The sequence below is a fragment of the Maniola hyperantus genome, chromosome 1, assembly GCF_902806685.2.
Source record: "Maniola hyperantus chromosome 1, iAphHyp1.2, whole genome shotgun sequence".
NCBI classification, from domain to species: domain Eukaryota; kingdom Metazoa; phylum Arthropoda; class Insecta; order Lepidoptera; family Nymphalidae; genus Maniola; species Maniola hyperantus.
The window spans coordinates 3,350,858-3,369,375 of NC_048536.1; the positions used below are offsets into that span (position 1 = coordinate 3,350,858).

Consider the following 18,518-nt stretch of genomic DNA (forward strand, 5'->3'; position numbering starts at 1 on the left):
AAAAAAACTTAAATTGTGGTCATGAACAAATATTGCTATTTCGACGTAAGATAACTATATCAAGTAGGGTATCATATGAAAGGGCTTCACCTGTGCATTCTAAAACCGATTTTTATTTATTTTTATGCATCATGGTTTTTGAATTATCGTGCAAAATGTCGAAAAAATACGACAGTAGTACGGAACCCTCGTTGCGCGAGCCTGACTCGCACTTGGCCGGATTTTTAAAGTAAAAACACATACTTACTCAAGGTCCATAGTTTAGTGCAGCTTGGGTACAACTACAAGAGTCATTAGCTATTTATAAAGAACTAAACTATGCAACTGATATTTTTTCCAGGATTTTTTTGATGCTCACTCAAAATGCATTGCGCAATTAGTGGGCGCGCCTCTTATAATTAAAATTGCATTAGCCGCAGAAATAACGACGCCTAACTAATGACACTAGTAGCTTGTAGACTGGATAAAATGCAACACACGGTTGCGCTATCATACAGTTTGGAAACATTTAAATAATCTATAATATAAAAATGAATCACTAAATGTGTTGGTCATCGCAAATCTCGAGAACAGCTGAACCGATTTCGCTAAATCTTTTTTTATAATATTCCTTGAAGTACGGGGGTGGTCCTTACGGAGAGAAAAATTTAAAAAAATTGAATCGACTGTTAGGCGGAACGAAGTTCGCCAGGGCAGTTAGTTTTAAATACATAGAACCGGTAGAAAACGTCTACGTCTAATGGGATCGCGCCCGAAAGAGCTGCATTGTAATATGAGCCTTTGATAGTAGTTTCGATAGATCATTGTTTAATATATGGTTAAGTGCCATCGAACCTTCATAGAACAGAATAGAAAGACTTTTTTATTTAAATATTTTTTTACAAAGCGCTTTCGCGTCGTAGAGTGTACCTATCTACCACTGCCTCTGCCTTACAGTATATTCTGTGCATGGAGACTATTTTAAGTAGTGTTAGTTCACTTATAGTACTAGTCCTGAGAATTTCATTTCATTTTCTGAGTGATGCAGCTTGTAAGTATATAGAGCTTTTAATAAGTGGCCCTACCGCGGTTGTTTGACAGCTACAATGTCACGATCGCAATCATCTCTGATTGGTTAATGCTCGCTCACTATTGGCCACAATGCATTGTTGCTCATTGTTGCAACAAGAATCGCACAAATTCAGCCAATCAGAACAATTGAGATTGTAATAATGATTGATGCAGGTTTTAGACAATCGCCCCGCTGGTCTGGTTGTGGTGATACTTTCCATGCGTATATTTTCCATGCGTACCTACAACGATATTACAATACTGATACTTTCTTCGTGCAAATACATAGCCATGACTCCAATCAGACCTGGCGTAGAGTAGGTACGTGGCAGAAAATAATATACATCGACCTTTAGAAGGAGATAGCGGATTTGTAGAGCATTGTCTCTGTCGTTGAGACCGACAAAAAGTCATATAGGTATAAGTGACAGGGACAATGCTCTACAAAGCCGAAATTTCATTCCAAAGGCCGATGTACATTATTTTCTGCCGCGTACTGTACCTACTTGCTAGTAAGATCATATCCATTGCTCTTCTTCTTCTCGAGTCGACGGTCACCTCAAATACGGGCAGCCCAAAAAGCCGCAACCGCGATAGCTCGGTCGGTAGCCTCGTGCAGGTTGTCGGGCACGCAGGGCACCAAGTCATGCGCAATGCTCAACATTGCTCTACACAAAAATGTTATTTTCTGAACTGTACGGTTACTAAGCTGTGAAGCACCAGTGCTAATGCAGTTTGCAAAAAAGCCTTAACTAGATTGTGCCTTGCCTATACAATGGACTGCGCTTGTTGGCTAACCAACTTGTAATGGAATCGTCGATTATTCGGTTTAACATTAGAATACCAACATGTACCCAGCTATTTCTGTGTTTTCATACAATTAATTATAAGGGTTTTCACTCGAGTTTGCTTTTATGAACTTGTAAATAATACAAAACAATTTTTAACACCAATAATTAGTACAATAGATATCTATATAATATTTAGATATTTCCTCATGAAATTGCAAATCTTAGAACTAATCAATTAATAAAGTCTAGTCTACGTTGATGGAGGTTAAGTAGGGTTTAAAATTTAAGTGTTTTGAATATTTTATAGAAAATATCGAACTCTATTAAGACTATCGCGATGATTGGTAAAGCAACGTTCAACCCGGTCAGTAGAGTCTGACTTTGGTCGTTTCGTTTTCTCCGATAGCACGTTAAGTTCCAACTAACGTCTGATAATAACCATCTCTCGTTCTATTAGTTGAGTCGTATATGGAACGATCTGTAAACCCGCTGCATTACCTATTATTCTAAGAAAACTCCTACCATTATATTAATAAGAGGTTACGACTCTCAGCAATGAGAAATGACATGCAGAGCAATTCTTTAATATTTTGACTTTTTGAGTAGGAATCATCATCATGCTGAACCCATCGCCGGCTCACTACAGAGCACGGGTCTCCTCTCATGAGTACGAATAATGATATTAAAATGATTGACACCAAGTTCGCAAACATTGTATAGAAAACCCATAATAATCAAAACTTCAAATAACTTAAATTATCTTATTACAAAACAGTACAATGGGGCACAATAATAACCATCCTTACAGTTCACCCCATTACCCTGAATGGGGTCCCATTCAACAATTCGCAAGGCCATGAATTCGAGCATACTGTCGGGGAACAATGAATCTAAATAACCATTAATATGTAATAAATACTATGGGGTAATAAAGCCCCGTAACTCGTGGGGGACAAACAAACAAGTGCACGGGGCAACCCTAAACTGCGGCTATTGAAAGGGACTGAGCGTAAATTTTTGGGCAAAGTCATCTCTGAATTCGCTGATTTTTTTAAATTGTTTTTTTTATGACAGGTATATTGCAATACACCCGATGCTTAGTAATAGAGATGAACATTATTGCTATTATCAAATCATTTTCATTTGGTGAAATAATTTTTTCTTCTCAGTGACTTCAGACGGAAAGTGTTTTTTTTCAATTTAAGGACTTACGAATTGATTGCTACATTAATAATTTAACTAGTAGTTTACACCCTTCCGGCATCAGTTTTTCCCTCCAATTATAATATATATACTCTTCTAGGTAAGTGCGCTTCATCTTAGGCTGCATCATCATTTGCCACCAGGTCTGATTGCGGCCAAGCACTAGTCTATAAATTAAAAAAAAATATGATCTAGATCAATTATTATATCGCTGATATTATTTTTGATTTGGTTATTATTCACAGGTGGTTTGTCAGGGAAAGTGCTTTCGTAAAACATAGCAAATATTTTTGCTGCATTAATTTTAACTAGACTTTTCCTTTCTAACACGCAATGATGCGAATGTTCTCGCAATTTTTTTTAAACAATAAAGCAGAATTAAATGACCTAGTTATTTTTTTAAATTTTTTGGCTATCCTTAACACAGATCTAAAAATCTAGCTAGGATAGCCAGATCTTGATCTTGTAACATTCTTAATATTGTATATGCTTATTCCAACAAGTACTCAAATTGTTCAAGATCTAATCCATGTATGTGTGTAACTAGATGATTGAAAAATAAACGTTTTATTTATTTATTTAAACTTTGGGAGATTTTGCTCTGTGATTTTTCACAGGCTACTTTTAGTAACGTTAAAGATAGCCAGTGTACACAATTATATGAAAATGCTTTACACGTGATTTTTCACAGTATGTTTACCAGTAAAATAATCTATCTCTACAAATTACTTTGTGCTGCAGCCTGTACAAATCAAACGTTACAAGCTTTACCGAACAAGTTTTGTTCATACAAAAACGCGTTCTCTGCACTGCGAAAAATTTAGAAATTAATAAAATTTTATTAATCCCAAACCTTGGACGTTTAATACCTGAATGATATAAGAACGGACTGTGATTTGAAAGGTCGTAAGTTCAAACCAAATCCATTATTACAAAGTTTGCTATATCTAACATTTTATTAGGAAGGTATACTTACGTATTGTCAAAGTTTAGTTCGAGTGAGTAGGAGTGGTTTCAATATTCAATCCATCTGTAGTTTCTTGATAAGTTATTTAGCACCATTGTTACTTGTCAAAAATTGTATGATCTATTTTTACTAAACAACAACGTGCTAAGTAAATTTTCATTGGATTGCGACGCTTTATACTTGACGCGGACGGTACCGCTGGGTTTTTTAGTGAGTATGCTGGAAGCTCTAAAAAATTCCAGTGAGTTCCACATACCCGCCCTTGAGCGGGATGCGTCATTACATTTTTAAAGCGGTAAAAAAAAGACTAGGTGAACTATTACGATATCAAATGAGTCGCAAGGAGCCGCTGGATTCAACCGGCACAAGACCGTGGCGTGTAGAATTCTCTACAAAAGAGTGTCCAACAGTGGAGACTATCCCGACGACGTGGACGGTATCAAATGATGATGATGATGGATGATTGATTGAAAACCTGACACAAATGGAAACTCGAACCTAGTCTCCTGCTTACGACATAGTAAGCACATATTGGGGCCGATTCTCTTGTACACAATTTTTTTTTGTTTTTTATAAAAGAATATTAGCCATGTTAAATGACTAATATTCCCCTTTCCTCTCCAACTAAGCGTGAAGCTTGTGCTAGGAGTTGGTACGACAATAGTGCAACGGGCGGGGTGTGAACCGTCGACCTTTCGGTTTCAGTCCACTCCTTTACCAGTTGAGCTATTGAGGCTCTAATCTCTTAACTAAACTAATTTAACAGGTCTAAATCTAGGGCTATCCTTTTCCGCAAGCAACATTATGAAAGGGATAGCGATAGATTTAGACGTGCCTTTTAGTTTAGTTTAGAGTTTGTGTACAACGGAATTAGCCACAACTGTTATGGCTAATTCCGTTGTACATGGTCGTCAAAAAGTCCGTAACAGTCCGATTGGTTCCGCTCCGGATGCGGACAGCTGCAGCATTTCAGATATAGGGGTCGCTCTTCATTAGTGGAACTTGTCTCGGCGAGATGGATGTTTGTTTTGGGACCGCGTGAGCTCGCCTGATGGTTTCTTGATGATCTGTGGATTATTTATTAGGCTCTATCATGGAGCAAATTGTCAGCAATCGATTATTCTGTCATTTGCACTATTTAATAATTATTTTGTACGGTGCAAGTGATGTAATCGAATTTAAAGTCAACTTCACTTACTGTTTAGCTGTGAGAAATACAAAAATCGATCTTAAACTAAATCATGTTGATGTTGTACCTTCTCGTAAAAAGAAAATATTTATCTTTGAAATTTTCTCATTGTTAATCAATTTCGTACTGTACATTTATCCTCACTATCCACTCACTATCCCTATTATAAATGCGAAAGTGTGTTTGTCTGTTGGTTTATTGGTTTGTTGGTTTGTCCTTCAATCACGGCGCAACGGAGCAACGGATCGACGTGATTTTTGCATGGGTATAGTTAAAAACCTGGGGAGTGACATAGGCTATTTTTTATCCCGGAAAATTAAAGAGTAACCACGGGATCGGATCGGAAAATGCCAATAAACAAAAAATTTGTCAGAACAACAGAAATGAAATAGAATAGTATTGTCATATTTAACCGTCTCCCGTAAGTAAAGTTAGACTCTAAATCCCTACCCATATTATAAATTCGAACGTGTGTTTGTTTGTTGGTTTATTGATTTGTTGGTTTGTCCTTCCGGTCCGGTTCCGGTCCTTCAACGGATTGACGTGATTTTTTGCATGGGTATATTTAAATATCTGGAGAGTGACATGGGCTACTTTTTATCCCGGAAAATCAAAGAGTTCCCATAGGATTTTTAAAAACCTAAATCCCGCGAATGAAATCACGGGCATCAGCTAATTTTATTTTATTTTATTATTATTTTTATTTTATTAGGAGAACCAACAGCTTACATTAATGTATTATAATCTTTAAATTAAGTAACTACAAGCTAATAAAATATTATAATATTAAATGAATATAATATTATGCGGTACACAAACCAAATAAACTTTAGTGTAACAATGTAGGATCATTGTACGCCCTAGTTTCGTTTACTCGCGCCCGCGGATTAGCGAATTGTAAAAAAGATTGGGGTCCGGGTCCCCCCGACCCGAAGTGTTAATTACTGGGGTTGGGCGAGGGGTAGAACAGATGAAAGTCAATTTGCTTCTGCGACATGATACGGCTCATTTCATCGGGACTAGGGTTACTGTACTTTTGAGAACACTGCATCATGTTGGATATTTTGAATATTAGTTTCATAAAAAAATATTTTTTTTTTTTTTTTTTTTAAAAAAGAATATTAGCCATGTTAAATGACTAATATTCCCCTTTCCTCTCCAATTAAGCGTCAGGCTTGTGCTAGGAGTAGGTACGACAATAGTGCAACAGGCGGGGTTTGAACCGTCGACCTTTCGGTTTTCAGTCCACTCCTATACCGGTTGAGCTATTGAGGCTCTAAATATGTCATTTTATTGTAATTTTAGCGTGTTTTCATACTAAAATTATAAATGCAAAATTGTGTCTGTCTAAACACTTTTCACGGCCCATCCCATCCCCGAGATAGCTTGCATCCTGGGGACGGATATAAGCTGGGTACTTTTTATCCTGGAAAATCAAAGAGTTCCCATGGAATATTCAAAAACCTTTATCTACGTGAATGAAGTTACTGGCTAGAAGTCATGAGCTTCAACTAGTAGGTATTGTTATAATTTTGCTATACCTACTTACATTTATTTTATAATATATTAATCAAGATTACTCAATGTGCTTACCAAAAACAAGTATTTTAAAAGTTTTAAAAACCCAACGATTAGCGCTGCAGACTGGACCTGAAGTTTATTAAGTGAAAGAAAATAATATATAAAAAATTATACGGATGAGGATTCTAACGATACACCCAAACCTCTTCAGGATAAAGAAACTCATCTGTCCTCCAACCAATCTGCTCATAGTCCACCGACTGATCGCAGGATAAGGCACAACAACAAAAAAACAAGAAACTCACATAAGTACACCACGTATACATAAACTCTGAAAACATTACACTCTTTTTTTGGGCAGTCTTGTAACAACTTTTTTTTTTCTAACTTTAAAAAAAAAAAAAAAACTTTTTTAAAGTAAGAGTCCGCACATAAAGGCGTCGTGTGGCAACCCTTGCGCCGGGAGCGACAAGTGCGGCACCTGCACTTTTTCACTGGCCTAGGGGCGTTTCAGGCTCCTTTGTGCTCTTTTGCCAAACAATAGCGAATTGCATTGTGCCCCTTTAAGCGCCCACTGCAAAACATATTCGGCGTTCTGCTACATTTTCCCCACAAGCTGCTTTTGTGACAACCCTAAGAGTTCTTGTTTGTTGATCTTTCATGTAAGTAGGCTGTTCCTTAGGGTTGAGCGTTAAAATAATGTTCTTTTGTTGGTTTTTCACGTAAAGAGGCTGTTCATAGGGGTTACCAACTCCAAGCTGATCTAAGTTTATATTTTGTTAAGTTAGCTAAAACTTAAAATATCTTAAGTCTATATATATCTTAAGATTACAGCGCAATGAATTATTGTAACTCTTTTAAAGTGAACAGATTAACCGATTTCGATGAAATTTGATACAAACTTAGCTTACATCCCGGGGATGGACATAGGCTATCTATCTTTTATCCCGGAAAATCAAAGAGTTCCCACGGGATTTTTATATGTTTAACCGATTTACATGAAATTTCTGTACCAAATTTCTTACGTCCCGGAAATTAACATAGACAACTTTTTATCTCGCAAAATCAAGGAATCCCAACGGGGTTTTAAAAAACCTAAATCCACGCGAACGAAGTCGCGGGCGTCATCTAGTTCATAATACTTAGGTTACATCGGTACTATTTATTTTCATGAAAAACTATTGGCCTAAAATAGATAATATTATTTTCAGATGACATCAAATTCGGCATAAACCGGCTAGTAGGCGAAAGGACAGACGAAGAAGACAATGAATCACACAACAACGAGACCTCAAGAGCCGAAGACGTTTCCCCCACATCCAGATGCGGAAGCCCTTGCTGGGCACCATCCTCACATTCCCCCAGATCAATACGCTCAACATCCCCTGAACTAGAAGTCGATTCCCCTCCATCTTCCCCCCGAAGACTACCAGACTCATCCCCACCTTTAAAACGCTCCGAAGCTTTTTCCGTCAGTGCGTTATTACGACCAGATGCTCCAAAAGTGCAACCTCAAAGACCATTTCTATACCCAACTTTACCATTTACGGAATTCCTAAGAGACGGTGGCCTTGGTTTACCAGGATGGGGGAGTTACAGCAACTTATACCTTCACGCAGTGCAAGCTGCTGGACCAGAACTGTTAAGATTAAGAGCAGCTGTCCTTGGAGCTCCAAGTCCTCTATCCAGACCTTTGCCTATTGGAGATGTTTACTCCTGTGTTAAGTGTGAGAAGATGTTCAGTACACCGCATGGATTGGAGGTGCATGCGAGGAGATCTCATAACGGGAAGAGGCCGTTTGCCTGTGAACTGTGTAGCAAGACATTTGGACATGAGATCAGCCTTAGTCAACATCGGTGAGCCTTTTGTCATTTTTTTTCGCCTTGCAATCATCTCCTTTCATGTGATCACATATTCTCATCAACCCCTGCATATTTGTATGTATATTTTCTGCCCCAATGTATATGGACGTATCTTGGCACTTTTACAATTACGAGAATCAGTCTCAACTTTCAAGTTCTTGCAATATTATTTGTAACTTATTTATTTTATTTTAACAACAAAAAAAATTAAAAACAAGGCTGCCCTGCCAAAATACTAAAAATAATTTTTCACATTTGAAAATGGTGCCGGGGTGTATTTTTTTTAAATATAATTAGTTTCACTCGGAATCATGTACCTAAGGATTCTAACAATACCACATTTATGTTCCGGCATTTAGCAGTTATGGTGGAATAAAGAAACTCACAGACGCCCTGAAAACATTACACTCCCTTTTTTGGGCAGTCGTGTAAAAAGTACGACTAAAACCAAACAACTTTCCTGACTTTTATTTTCTGAATGCTCAAATAACTATTTCAGTGCTAAAGACCTCCTTAAGATTCTGCCATCTTTAGTTTTTATGGTCTATAATATGGCTTTCAAAAACCAAAATCCTAGTCGGTACTAAAACTGACAACCCTTCCGACAGGGCTGTCCACAGCGTAGAGAAAGTGTTCGAGTGCAAGCAGTGTGGCAAGACGTTCAAGCGTTCCAGTACGCTGTCCACCCACCTGCTTATCCACTCCGACACCAGGCCGTACCCGTGCCAGTACTGCGGGAAGCGGTTCCACCAGAAATCTGATATGAAGAAACACACGTATATACATACTGGTAAGTTGATTTGTTTATAAGGATATGTTCGTAACGCCAGCAAAAGTAATAAATTCAATTTCGCCTCTTGCTGAGCCTATAAGCTTTCTTTCATTGTTCACTATTTTACCAGAGTTATGAAACTTAAATAATTCTATTGATGGATTTCATATACTTCCTTCGCCTATTAAGTAACAACATAAAACAAAAATACCATCCAAATCACTTTTTATGTGCCCATCGTCAGTAATATACCTACATTAATTTTATTTATTAAAGAAACTTAGGCTTTTATAAAATATTAAATAACGTAGGTCTGGCTCTTGCTCTACTAAGTATATCCGCTTTCTGTTACAGTTAATATGAAACATTCTATATCCTTCTAAATTTAGATAGGTCTGTATTCCTAGATCTTTTCGATGTGTAGTCTGTGTTAACAGGGTTTCATCCCTTAAACTGGATGTCACTATTAACGGAACAAGGGTCTGAACTCTGAATTATTCATTCGTTCTTCCCCCCGAAGTCAGGCGTTTGATAGAATTTTTAACTCACATATTTTATCAAGTTTACGATACCTATTTATTATACTTCTTATAGCTTTCGAATTTGTATTTTTTGGAGCTTTTTAAAATTAATGTAACTTTGGTTATAAGCAGATGTATTATTAGGTATTAGGGGTTAACTGTGACATTTGAATAAAGACATATTATGACGATGTTTGTCGGTTTAAAAACCCTCACGTTACGTTAGATTAACTTGAAAAGTGCAGGTAAAGTTGGAAACATGACATACATAGGTGCAACATAAATGTACTAAAATTGTATGTAGTTTGGTTCATCATCATCAACCTACTACAGAGCACAGGTCCCACTTAGAATAAGAAAGGTTTTGGAAAAAGTCCGCCACGCTGGTTGGTGTGGAAGTGTGGATTGGCAGACGTCACACACCTTTGAGCACATTATGGAGAACTCTCAGATTAATGCAGGTTTTCTAACGCTGTTTCTTTCGCCGTTAAAGCAAGTGATAATATTAAATTGTTTAAAACGCATTTAACTTCAAAAAGTTTAAGATGTTTTGGGTTAGTTTTTAACATTGTAATATCCTTTTAGTTTTAGCCGTATTTGATTATGTCTGCTGTCCTTTTTTTATCATATTTTATACATCTGTGTTCAATAACAAAAGAATTATTTTAATAAAAAATATAAAAATGTTCATCACGGATGACCTAGGTTACCAAATTGTCTTTTTTTCTCAAAACTAAATTCTTATTTACCGTGTTATAAAAATCACACAAATAGTTTTGGGGTTCGCTTGTATGTGGATCCAGTATGACCCTCGGCGAATCTTATCCTTCGGCTTAAGTGTTAACGAAACAACAAACTTTGGACCGCAACATCTTGTATTCATGAAGGGCTTCAGCTACACACGGTCGTTGAGTTTGAATTTACTGATATAATAGGAAAAACACAGTAAGAAAAAACAGTAACAGTACAGTCAAAGGCCAAAACTCGTTTAGCACCTTAATGATCAAATTCACTTGCACGGCACGATTGTGCGCACATCTGAGTTTTTGTGTGGCGTGTTTATAGAAAAAAGGTCATACGTGCGATTAGTTATTGATGCAATCGTTTTTCGGAATTGCTACTCGAATTATGAGGCCGACCGTACAGCTCTAACCTAGGTCTATTACATAGAAAGATGGATTGACGCGGGTTCCCTGGGAACGGAGATGGGCCCTAATGTGGGATACAAAGCGCATTGTCATGGGGAACAGCATCAAAACTGGGGTCTACAGCAGAAATGGCTAAATTAAGCGGCGCATATGAGAGTTAAATTTTTTTTAATTTGTCATGGATAAACCTGGGGCTTATTATTTCACTGCGGTTAATTATTTATGCAGATGGCAGTGGGTAATGGTGGTGGTGGCCTGGCTCATTTTTTACGCGAAGGATTAGGCTGGCAGGATTAGCATTAAGATATTTTACTCCACTTATCCAACTTCTGATGTTTATGTTCATAATACACTTAAGCCGTGTGTGTCAGTAACACAATCACTATATAACCCAGTACCCACCGCAAACGCCCCCGTTTTCCTTCCCGCGATTATTATGAAACGCCCTAACTTATCTTAGGTGTTAATGTGCATTCATTATAGCGGGACGCTAAGACATTGTAACAGTGTTACCGCTTTGATAAGCACTGCCTCTTAAATATTAAGGCTCACTGGAAATCTTACAGATCCTCGCTTCTCTTCTCGCGTGAATCTTTGAAAAAAAATATTTAGAGAACATACTTAACAATTACCAGAGTTGTGTATTTTTTAACAACTTAGCATTAAGATATTATTTTGCTCTACTTATCACATTTCTGATGCTTATGCTCGCAAAACACTTAAGCCGTGTGTGTCAGTAACACAATCGCTATATAACCCACCGCAAACGCCCCCGTTTCCCTTCCCGCGATTATTATAAAACACCCTAACTCATCTTAGGTGTTAATGTGCATTAATTATGGCGGGGCGCTAAGATGTTGTGACAGTGTTGCCGCTTTGATAAACACCGCCTCTTAAATATAATGGTGGGTTATCTTGAGTAATTACTAATTGTCTTCAATCTTGGCTGAAATTCTTCATAATATGAGTGAGTACCATAGGACGACAATAAAGCTTCAACTTGTACAATGATGAAAATATGGTTAGAAACTCAAAACTATTTTTTTTTACAAAATATAGTTTATCTTCCGTTCTTTCTAGATTCTTTTGAACAATTTTAATATTTCTAAGTATTATCATATTATAAGAAAAAAGTCCTAACTGACTCATCAACCCCAAGCTCAAACCCTTGGACCTAAAAAGCTGTGCACAGTGGGTTCTCCCTTATATTACATACTAGCGACCCGCCCCAGCTTCGAACGGCTAGCTTATTACAATTTTCGCAGGGATCTCTAATATAGTGCTAATATAATATAGTCTCTAATATAATAATGTAGCTTTCTACAAGCGAAAGAATTTTTCAAATTGGTTCAGTAGTTCCAGAGATTACTTGGAACGACCAAATTTGCAAACATTAAGTACCTCTTTATAATATTCGTAGATATAGATGATGGAATACAGCGCGATATTTTGAAATTACCACGGGATAGGGATTAAAGAGGATGTATATTTCCGCCGAGCGAAGCCCTGCGGCTTTGGTCATTAGTACTGACTGACTGACATATCAACGTAGATCTTAAACCACTGAACGAACATTTAAATATTGAATGACAAACTAACAAACAAACACAGTGTCGCATTTAATAATATGGATAGTGATTGATGAGTAGATTTAAAAAATGTAATGAATGTCAGGCAGAGCCTACGCTATATTTTATTATCCTAGAGATTAACATCTAAGCCATAATTTATTACCTTGTTGAAGCGCCTATGTTCTAGTCGAAACATAACTCATCCCAGTCCCGGCCCATAACCCGCAATTCACAACGCTAAGCACTATCAGAGATTCATCGAGAAATTTCCTTTTATGTAACGTAAACAAGGTACTTGAGATCGCCGGAACGCTTTCAACATACCTATGAAAACACCTACCGCACCCCAGTTCATTTAAGATGAGGGTGGGAATCGTGATTCAGGCGTAGATTCACTTTTCATTGCTTTACAGGGGTGGGAGAGGGATGGGGATAGTTGAGACATGGAGCGTGACTGAGAGATAAGATTTAAGGTTGGGTTAGTTATCGTGGCACATGTTCACGGAGGTATAGAGTTTTGTAGATAGGTTATGGGTCGGTGAATAAATTCAAGCAAGTTTCTTTGTAGTTTAAGCGAAACTGAATGCTAAAGATTAAAATGGTTTGGAAACATAGATAAGTAATTTTACTGCATTTATCCACTCGTCTTCATCATTGATGAGGGTTATGATCCCTGCCATAGATTACCTATTCCTCCCACAGTATTCCTTTATATAAATCTACGCCGTATAATGGTCGACCGTTGCATTTATCTACAGTGCAAAAATAAAAACATGATTTCAAAATGTAAGTACGAAATAATAGTAGCTTCGGTACTGATAACAGCAATTTATTATCGCTTATTATTGTAAGCATCAGCACTTCTTTTTATGGAGTTTTATTGCTTGTAACTTGATGATAACGAATTATTGTAACTACTAGAACTTCTTGATGTAATAATATGTTCCATATAATCTTTAAAAGTCGCGACGTCACTTGATCAATCTAATCCATATTCTATCAGTAACATAATATGTTACTGATAGAAATATCACATTATTACCAAAAGACAATAATTGTAATAGTAATTAGTAGCAATATTTTTACAAGTTAAGAATTTGTGTTATCTACATACTTTAACCAAGATTATTTGATACACCAGTCTTATCTTTTCGTTATTAATTTTTTTATTCGATTCTCTAGCAAGCAATTGGTCTCCACAAGCTAAACAGCTAGGCTAGACGTTTGTTAAGTTAACTTCGTTTAGTTTTGATCTTATTTACTAAATTTCATCATTCCTAGGTACACTAATTGAAAACGTCTTAGCGAACAAGGACACAGTTACCTAATAACACTTTACACATAATCCCACCCATTAGCAACCGCATCTTCCAAACTCAGTCCCCCATCCTTGATCCACGTGTAAATTATTAACAATATCAACTTAGCAAATAGTTGCGCGAACAGCATTTTAATCAGCGTCTCAACTTGTTGATTAATGTGCCACCATACAATTTATCGTCGAAATTTTATTTATAATTGCGCCAGCTAAATTAAATGGGGAGCGATTAGTCAACGTCAAGACGTAGGACCGCGACCCGCGATTTGTCACCTCTCTCCGAACCGGTTTAATTCGACGCTAATTGAGCCCCGAACTTTGTTACCTCTGCTCGCTACAGTCTACCTGTTAGTACGGTAATTTTCAATTTAGTAGTTCTAAGTTAATTAATCATTCGGTTTAATCAATTTACATACACACACGTCCTTTGCATTTGTTTTATTACTGTCCAAAATCTTATTCTTACTGCTAAGTCTTACTATATTTTGTATCTTGTTTTACAAACACAAATCACTTTTAGAAATAATAATTGTATAGGTCCATAATAATTGATATGAATGCTCAGACTGTTTATGTCTGATTTTTAAATATGCTTAACCAATATGCTTTCAACCGTATCAATATTGTACTTATTCTTGTATAATTTTAAGGTGTGTTATAAAAATCTATAATGCCTACTAACACTATAAGTTTATATTTCAAAACTTCTATGTCACTTATATTCATTAGATAGATACATAAATCACAAGTACATAACTATCAGTAAACAACTTTAATATTTTAGGCGCAACAAGGCCACCCTGCAACACCCCAGTCATAATTATTACAAAAGAAAAAGAAATTAAAAAATTCAAATCCATTTTTGAACGGGATTAGAGATAAAAATAGGCTTTTTAACAGACAAGTAGAAGTAGAATCATCCAAAGTGCTTGAGCAAGCTTCATGAATGTTTGATTTTCAAAATGCTCGAGGTGTTTTTTAAACGCTCTTCCTGCTCTTAATTAGTCAGGGAATAAACAAGAGGCACATTAGCTCTCGCTATAATTACAGAGCGGTTGAATTTGCTCGCTCTCTCTCTCTCTGTATCTTTTTTTAGGGTTCCGTAAACAAAGGGTAAAACGGAGCCCTATTAATCTCTGTCTGTCTGTCTGCGTATCAAGGGTATCTAGCTCGTAGACGAAATGAGTTACAAACCTGAACTTTGGTATTTGATGTAGAACATTGACCCAAACCAAATATTTAATTACAAGTTCAGTAAAATTATTTTTCAGGAGGCATAATTTTTTTTTCTTACCCTAGCACTTATTGTCTATTGCTCACTGAATAGAGTACAAATATATTTTTAGTTTCTTTTTTATCTTAAAAATAAACGAATAGAGGGCTCGGTCAAAGTTGTCAGTTTTCAACCCTTTTTTATGGGGTCTATCTCAAAAATTGAACTAGTTAGGAATGTAAAATTTCGGTATGTTATGTTATGTTTTAAACAATAAATACTGAAAATAAAGATTCAAAAAGTAGTTTGTAATCTGTGACCAACATAACCCTATACAGAACCCTAATAGAGCGAGGCCTGGCTCGCACTTGGCAGGTTTTTTATTTTTTCCATTACTTCCCGGCCGCGGTTTGTGCTGCGGTGAAGAATTTAGAAGCATTTGCAAAATTGGTTTGCATTGTTATGCAATTAGGGTATTACGATATTGCGCTTGGCTTTTGGGTAGGTACTCTTAATTGTTATTTTATAAGTTTTCCTATTGTAATGTATTAGAAAAAAAATACTGCTGTGGTTACCTAATAGGTAACAGCTAACAAGTAATAAAGATTACCATAAATTAAAATAAAAAAAACAGGTGAATATTATTAATCATTTCTCTCGATGATTTTTTTTTTGATTGAGATAATATTATGGATAATTAATATATGGATTCAATCCGTCTTGCCAATAAAAAATAAATAGAGTTTAACTACTTAATGACTAAATTGTTTTCTGACAGGTGTTTTTAGGTATAGCTCTTAAATAAACACACTTTCTCCGCTTTCCTTTAATTTTTATTAGTAAGTTTAAGGCCCTTCTCATTGTGAGGATTATCCAATGCTCAGTAGTGGGCCGGTTATGGGCTGAACATAATTATCTACGTATTTTTTATTATTTAAATATAGAGTTAAATTAACGAAACTATTTACCAAATATAAGAATAGATACTATCTTCGAAGCTTAAATCGAGAATGAAGAATATTTTGACGACTAAGTATATTTGGTCGTCAAAATATTCTTTACTTTAGATTTAGTTACTTGGGAATTTTTGTTGCAAACAATTGTAGCGAAATTAGCATCGGTTAAAGATTTCTGAACAAAATTAAAAGTATAAAACACTTCATAATTGCAATACCCGCGCCAAATGTTCCTAACTTTTTCTTTCAACTCTCTGATTACTTTTAAAGGCTTTTTTCCGACTTAAAAATAACAAAAAGACATTTTGAAGAGTTCTTACAGCGAATTCTAATTGCGTCATCGGATTCGTAAGGAGCAATTCGCAGTAGAAACGATTGTTACTTTACTCGCAAATTAGGCTAAAAACCAAGATTTCTTTTGTTCATCGCTTTTAATAAAAACGCTTTTGGATATGTTCGTAGGAATGAAGCGTTATGACTGTTTTCGAATTGATATCGCTGTCCACATTGCAGACATTATATGCTATCACCGCTCAATATAAAGCATATTTGCATTATATTGGCGCATATCTGCAAATCTACACAAATATATTATTATGAGTTTGACTTTCGATAAATCTTCAGGTTGGATCAGTTTGCTCAGTAATATACTACCTAAGTATATGGATCAGTTAGATGAAATCGTAATTGAAACTCATTAAATAGGTAACCTAATAGGTAGGTACTATTTTCATCCCGAACAAAAACTGAACAAACGAGTTAATCATTGGGTGCAGAGTAAAAACAAAGTAAAAGTAACTGTCCAATCTCTCAAAACCAATTCTTCGTACAAGATTCAAGTCTTAGAGAATTCCATCCACACTACCGACTGGGTGGAAAATCTAAGCGGTCCATAAGGAAGGGGGTGGGGGGATCGCCCGGGGGAACTGAATCAAGGAGTGGTACGTGCCTTGAGTTTAATTAAGGACTCTAGAGGGTCTTCAGATACTTCGATTTTAGTGGCGTTTTCTTTCCATTCCTAAAACACACTTCCTCCATAGTGAATGCTGTTGGTTCAATTGCGACGTTTCGCTGGGACAATGACTTTGTGTATTTTGCGAGGTGGAATAAAACAAAAGGGTACCAGAAGTGAGTTAAAAGTCAGACAGAAAAGCAGGGCATTATAAGCTATTTTTGGATTGGTTATTTGAATGTCCTCTCTTGTTAAACTTGCGCGCAGACAAAGATCACACGCGTAGAGGCTTACCGAGAGGTTTACTCTTTATACTAACCTAACTACAACATTAACCTGATCAGGCACAAAATTACGATTACAACCAATCAATTAAAATGGCGACCTAAACACAAAAGCATTTAGTAATCGAATGAGTCTGCGGATCTGCCATTTCAAATAAAATAAAATAAAAAAATTCATTTGGGGTTGTTAATTCTTGTTAGAATTCACAACCTCAAATAGGTGATGTGTAGTTTTTAAATACATTCTTCCTTTATTTCTGTCGTAACATGTTTTTACATAATTCGAATTTCCCACAAGCGAAATAACCGAATACCAGCCACAAAAAATATCACCAGATTTATATTTTGCGTTCACGTAACTCGATATCTCCACTCGCTAGGGATGTTACAGAAATCAGGTTGACGATTCCTTTTCTCACGCGAAAAGTGACATTCCGAATTTGTATGCCGGCTTCACTCCTATACAATATTAGCCGCTCCCGGGAGAGGGGCATAATTAAATTAATGTCCTACCCTCTTTTGCCCCGCGTTTCGTTTCCAGTAATCCGACACCTGCATTGTTTCTACTTTGGAACTGTTGGTGACGTACACAGACTAAGGAAAAATAGCCTAAAAATAGACTAAGGATAAAGGAATAGATCGCTACCGAAAAAGTTTGTTTTGGCATCACTACCCATATTATAAATGCGAAAGTGTGTTTGTTTGTTGGTTTGTCCTTAGGCAGTTACAACGCAACAGAGCAATAGATCGACGTGATTTTTGCATGGATATATTATGTAGTTAAAAACCTGAAGAGGCATAGGCTACTTTTTATCCCGGAAAACTAAAGAGTTCTATATTTGTTTGTCATGAGAGGTGAGGCCTTTTTAAAGCAGTAGGAATGAATAAGCTGTTACTTTGCATGTACTTTAGTAGAAAACTCAAGCCAAAGAAAGGCCAACTCAATTTTAAACTGTATTTTCTACTACCGAAAGCTTGGACGCATGAGCCAAGCCTACATTATACTGGCTTCACTTTTATGACATACTTGACCTTGTCTTCCCATATTCACACAAATAAATTATTTCATTTCATTTGGTAGTAAAGGCTCCATCTATTTTATTTATTTCTCTTTGCCTAACTGTTGGTGACGTATTGCTTTATACTAGAGGGAAATGGTAGGAGACGGCGATAACACCTTTTGATCTCTTGCTTTTTTC

The 18,518-nt window shown here is 36.4% G+C and overlaps 1 protein-coding gene across 1 annotated transcript in view; it reads left to right on the plus strand.

Moving 5' to 3' along the window:
- The window catches only part of sens-2 (senseless-2), an 89,635-nt gene that overhangs the window by 36,130 nt on the left and 34,987 nt on the right, over positions 1-18,518 (plus strand). The window contains exons 3-4 of the mRNA XM_034968961.2: positions 7,933-8,578; positions 9,193-9,374. Of these exons, the coding sequence (XP_034824852.1) occupies positions 7,933-8,578; positions 9,193-9,374 (828 nt within the window). The remainder of the gene's footprint in view (positions 1-7,932; positions 8,579-9,192; positions 9,375-18,518) is intronic.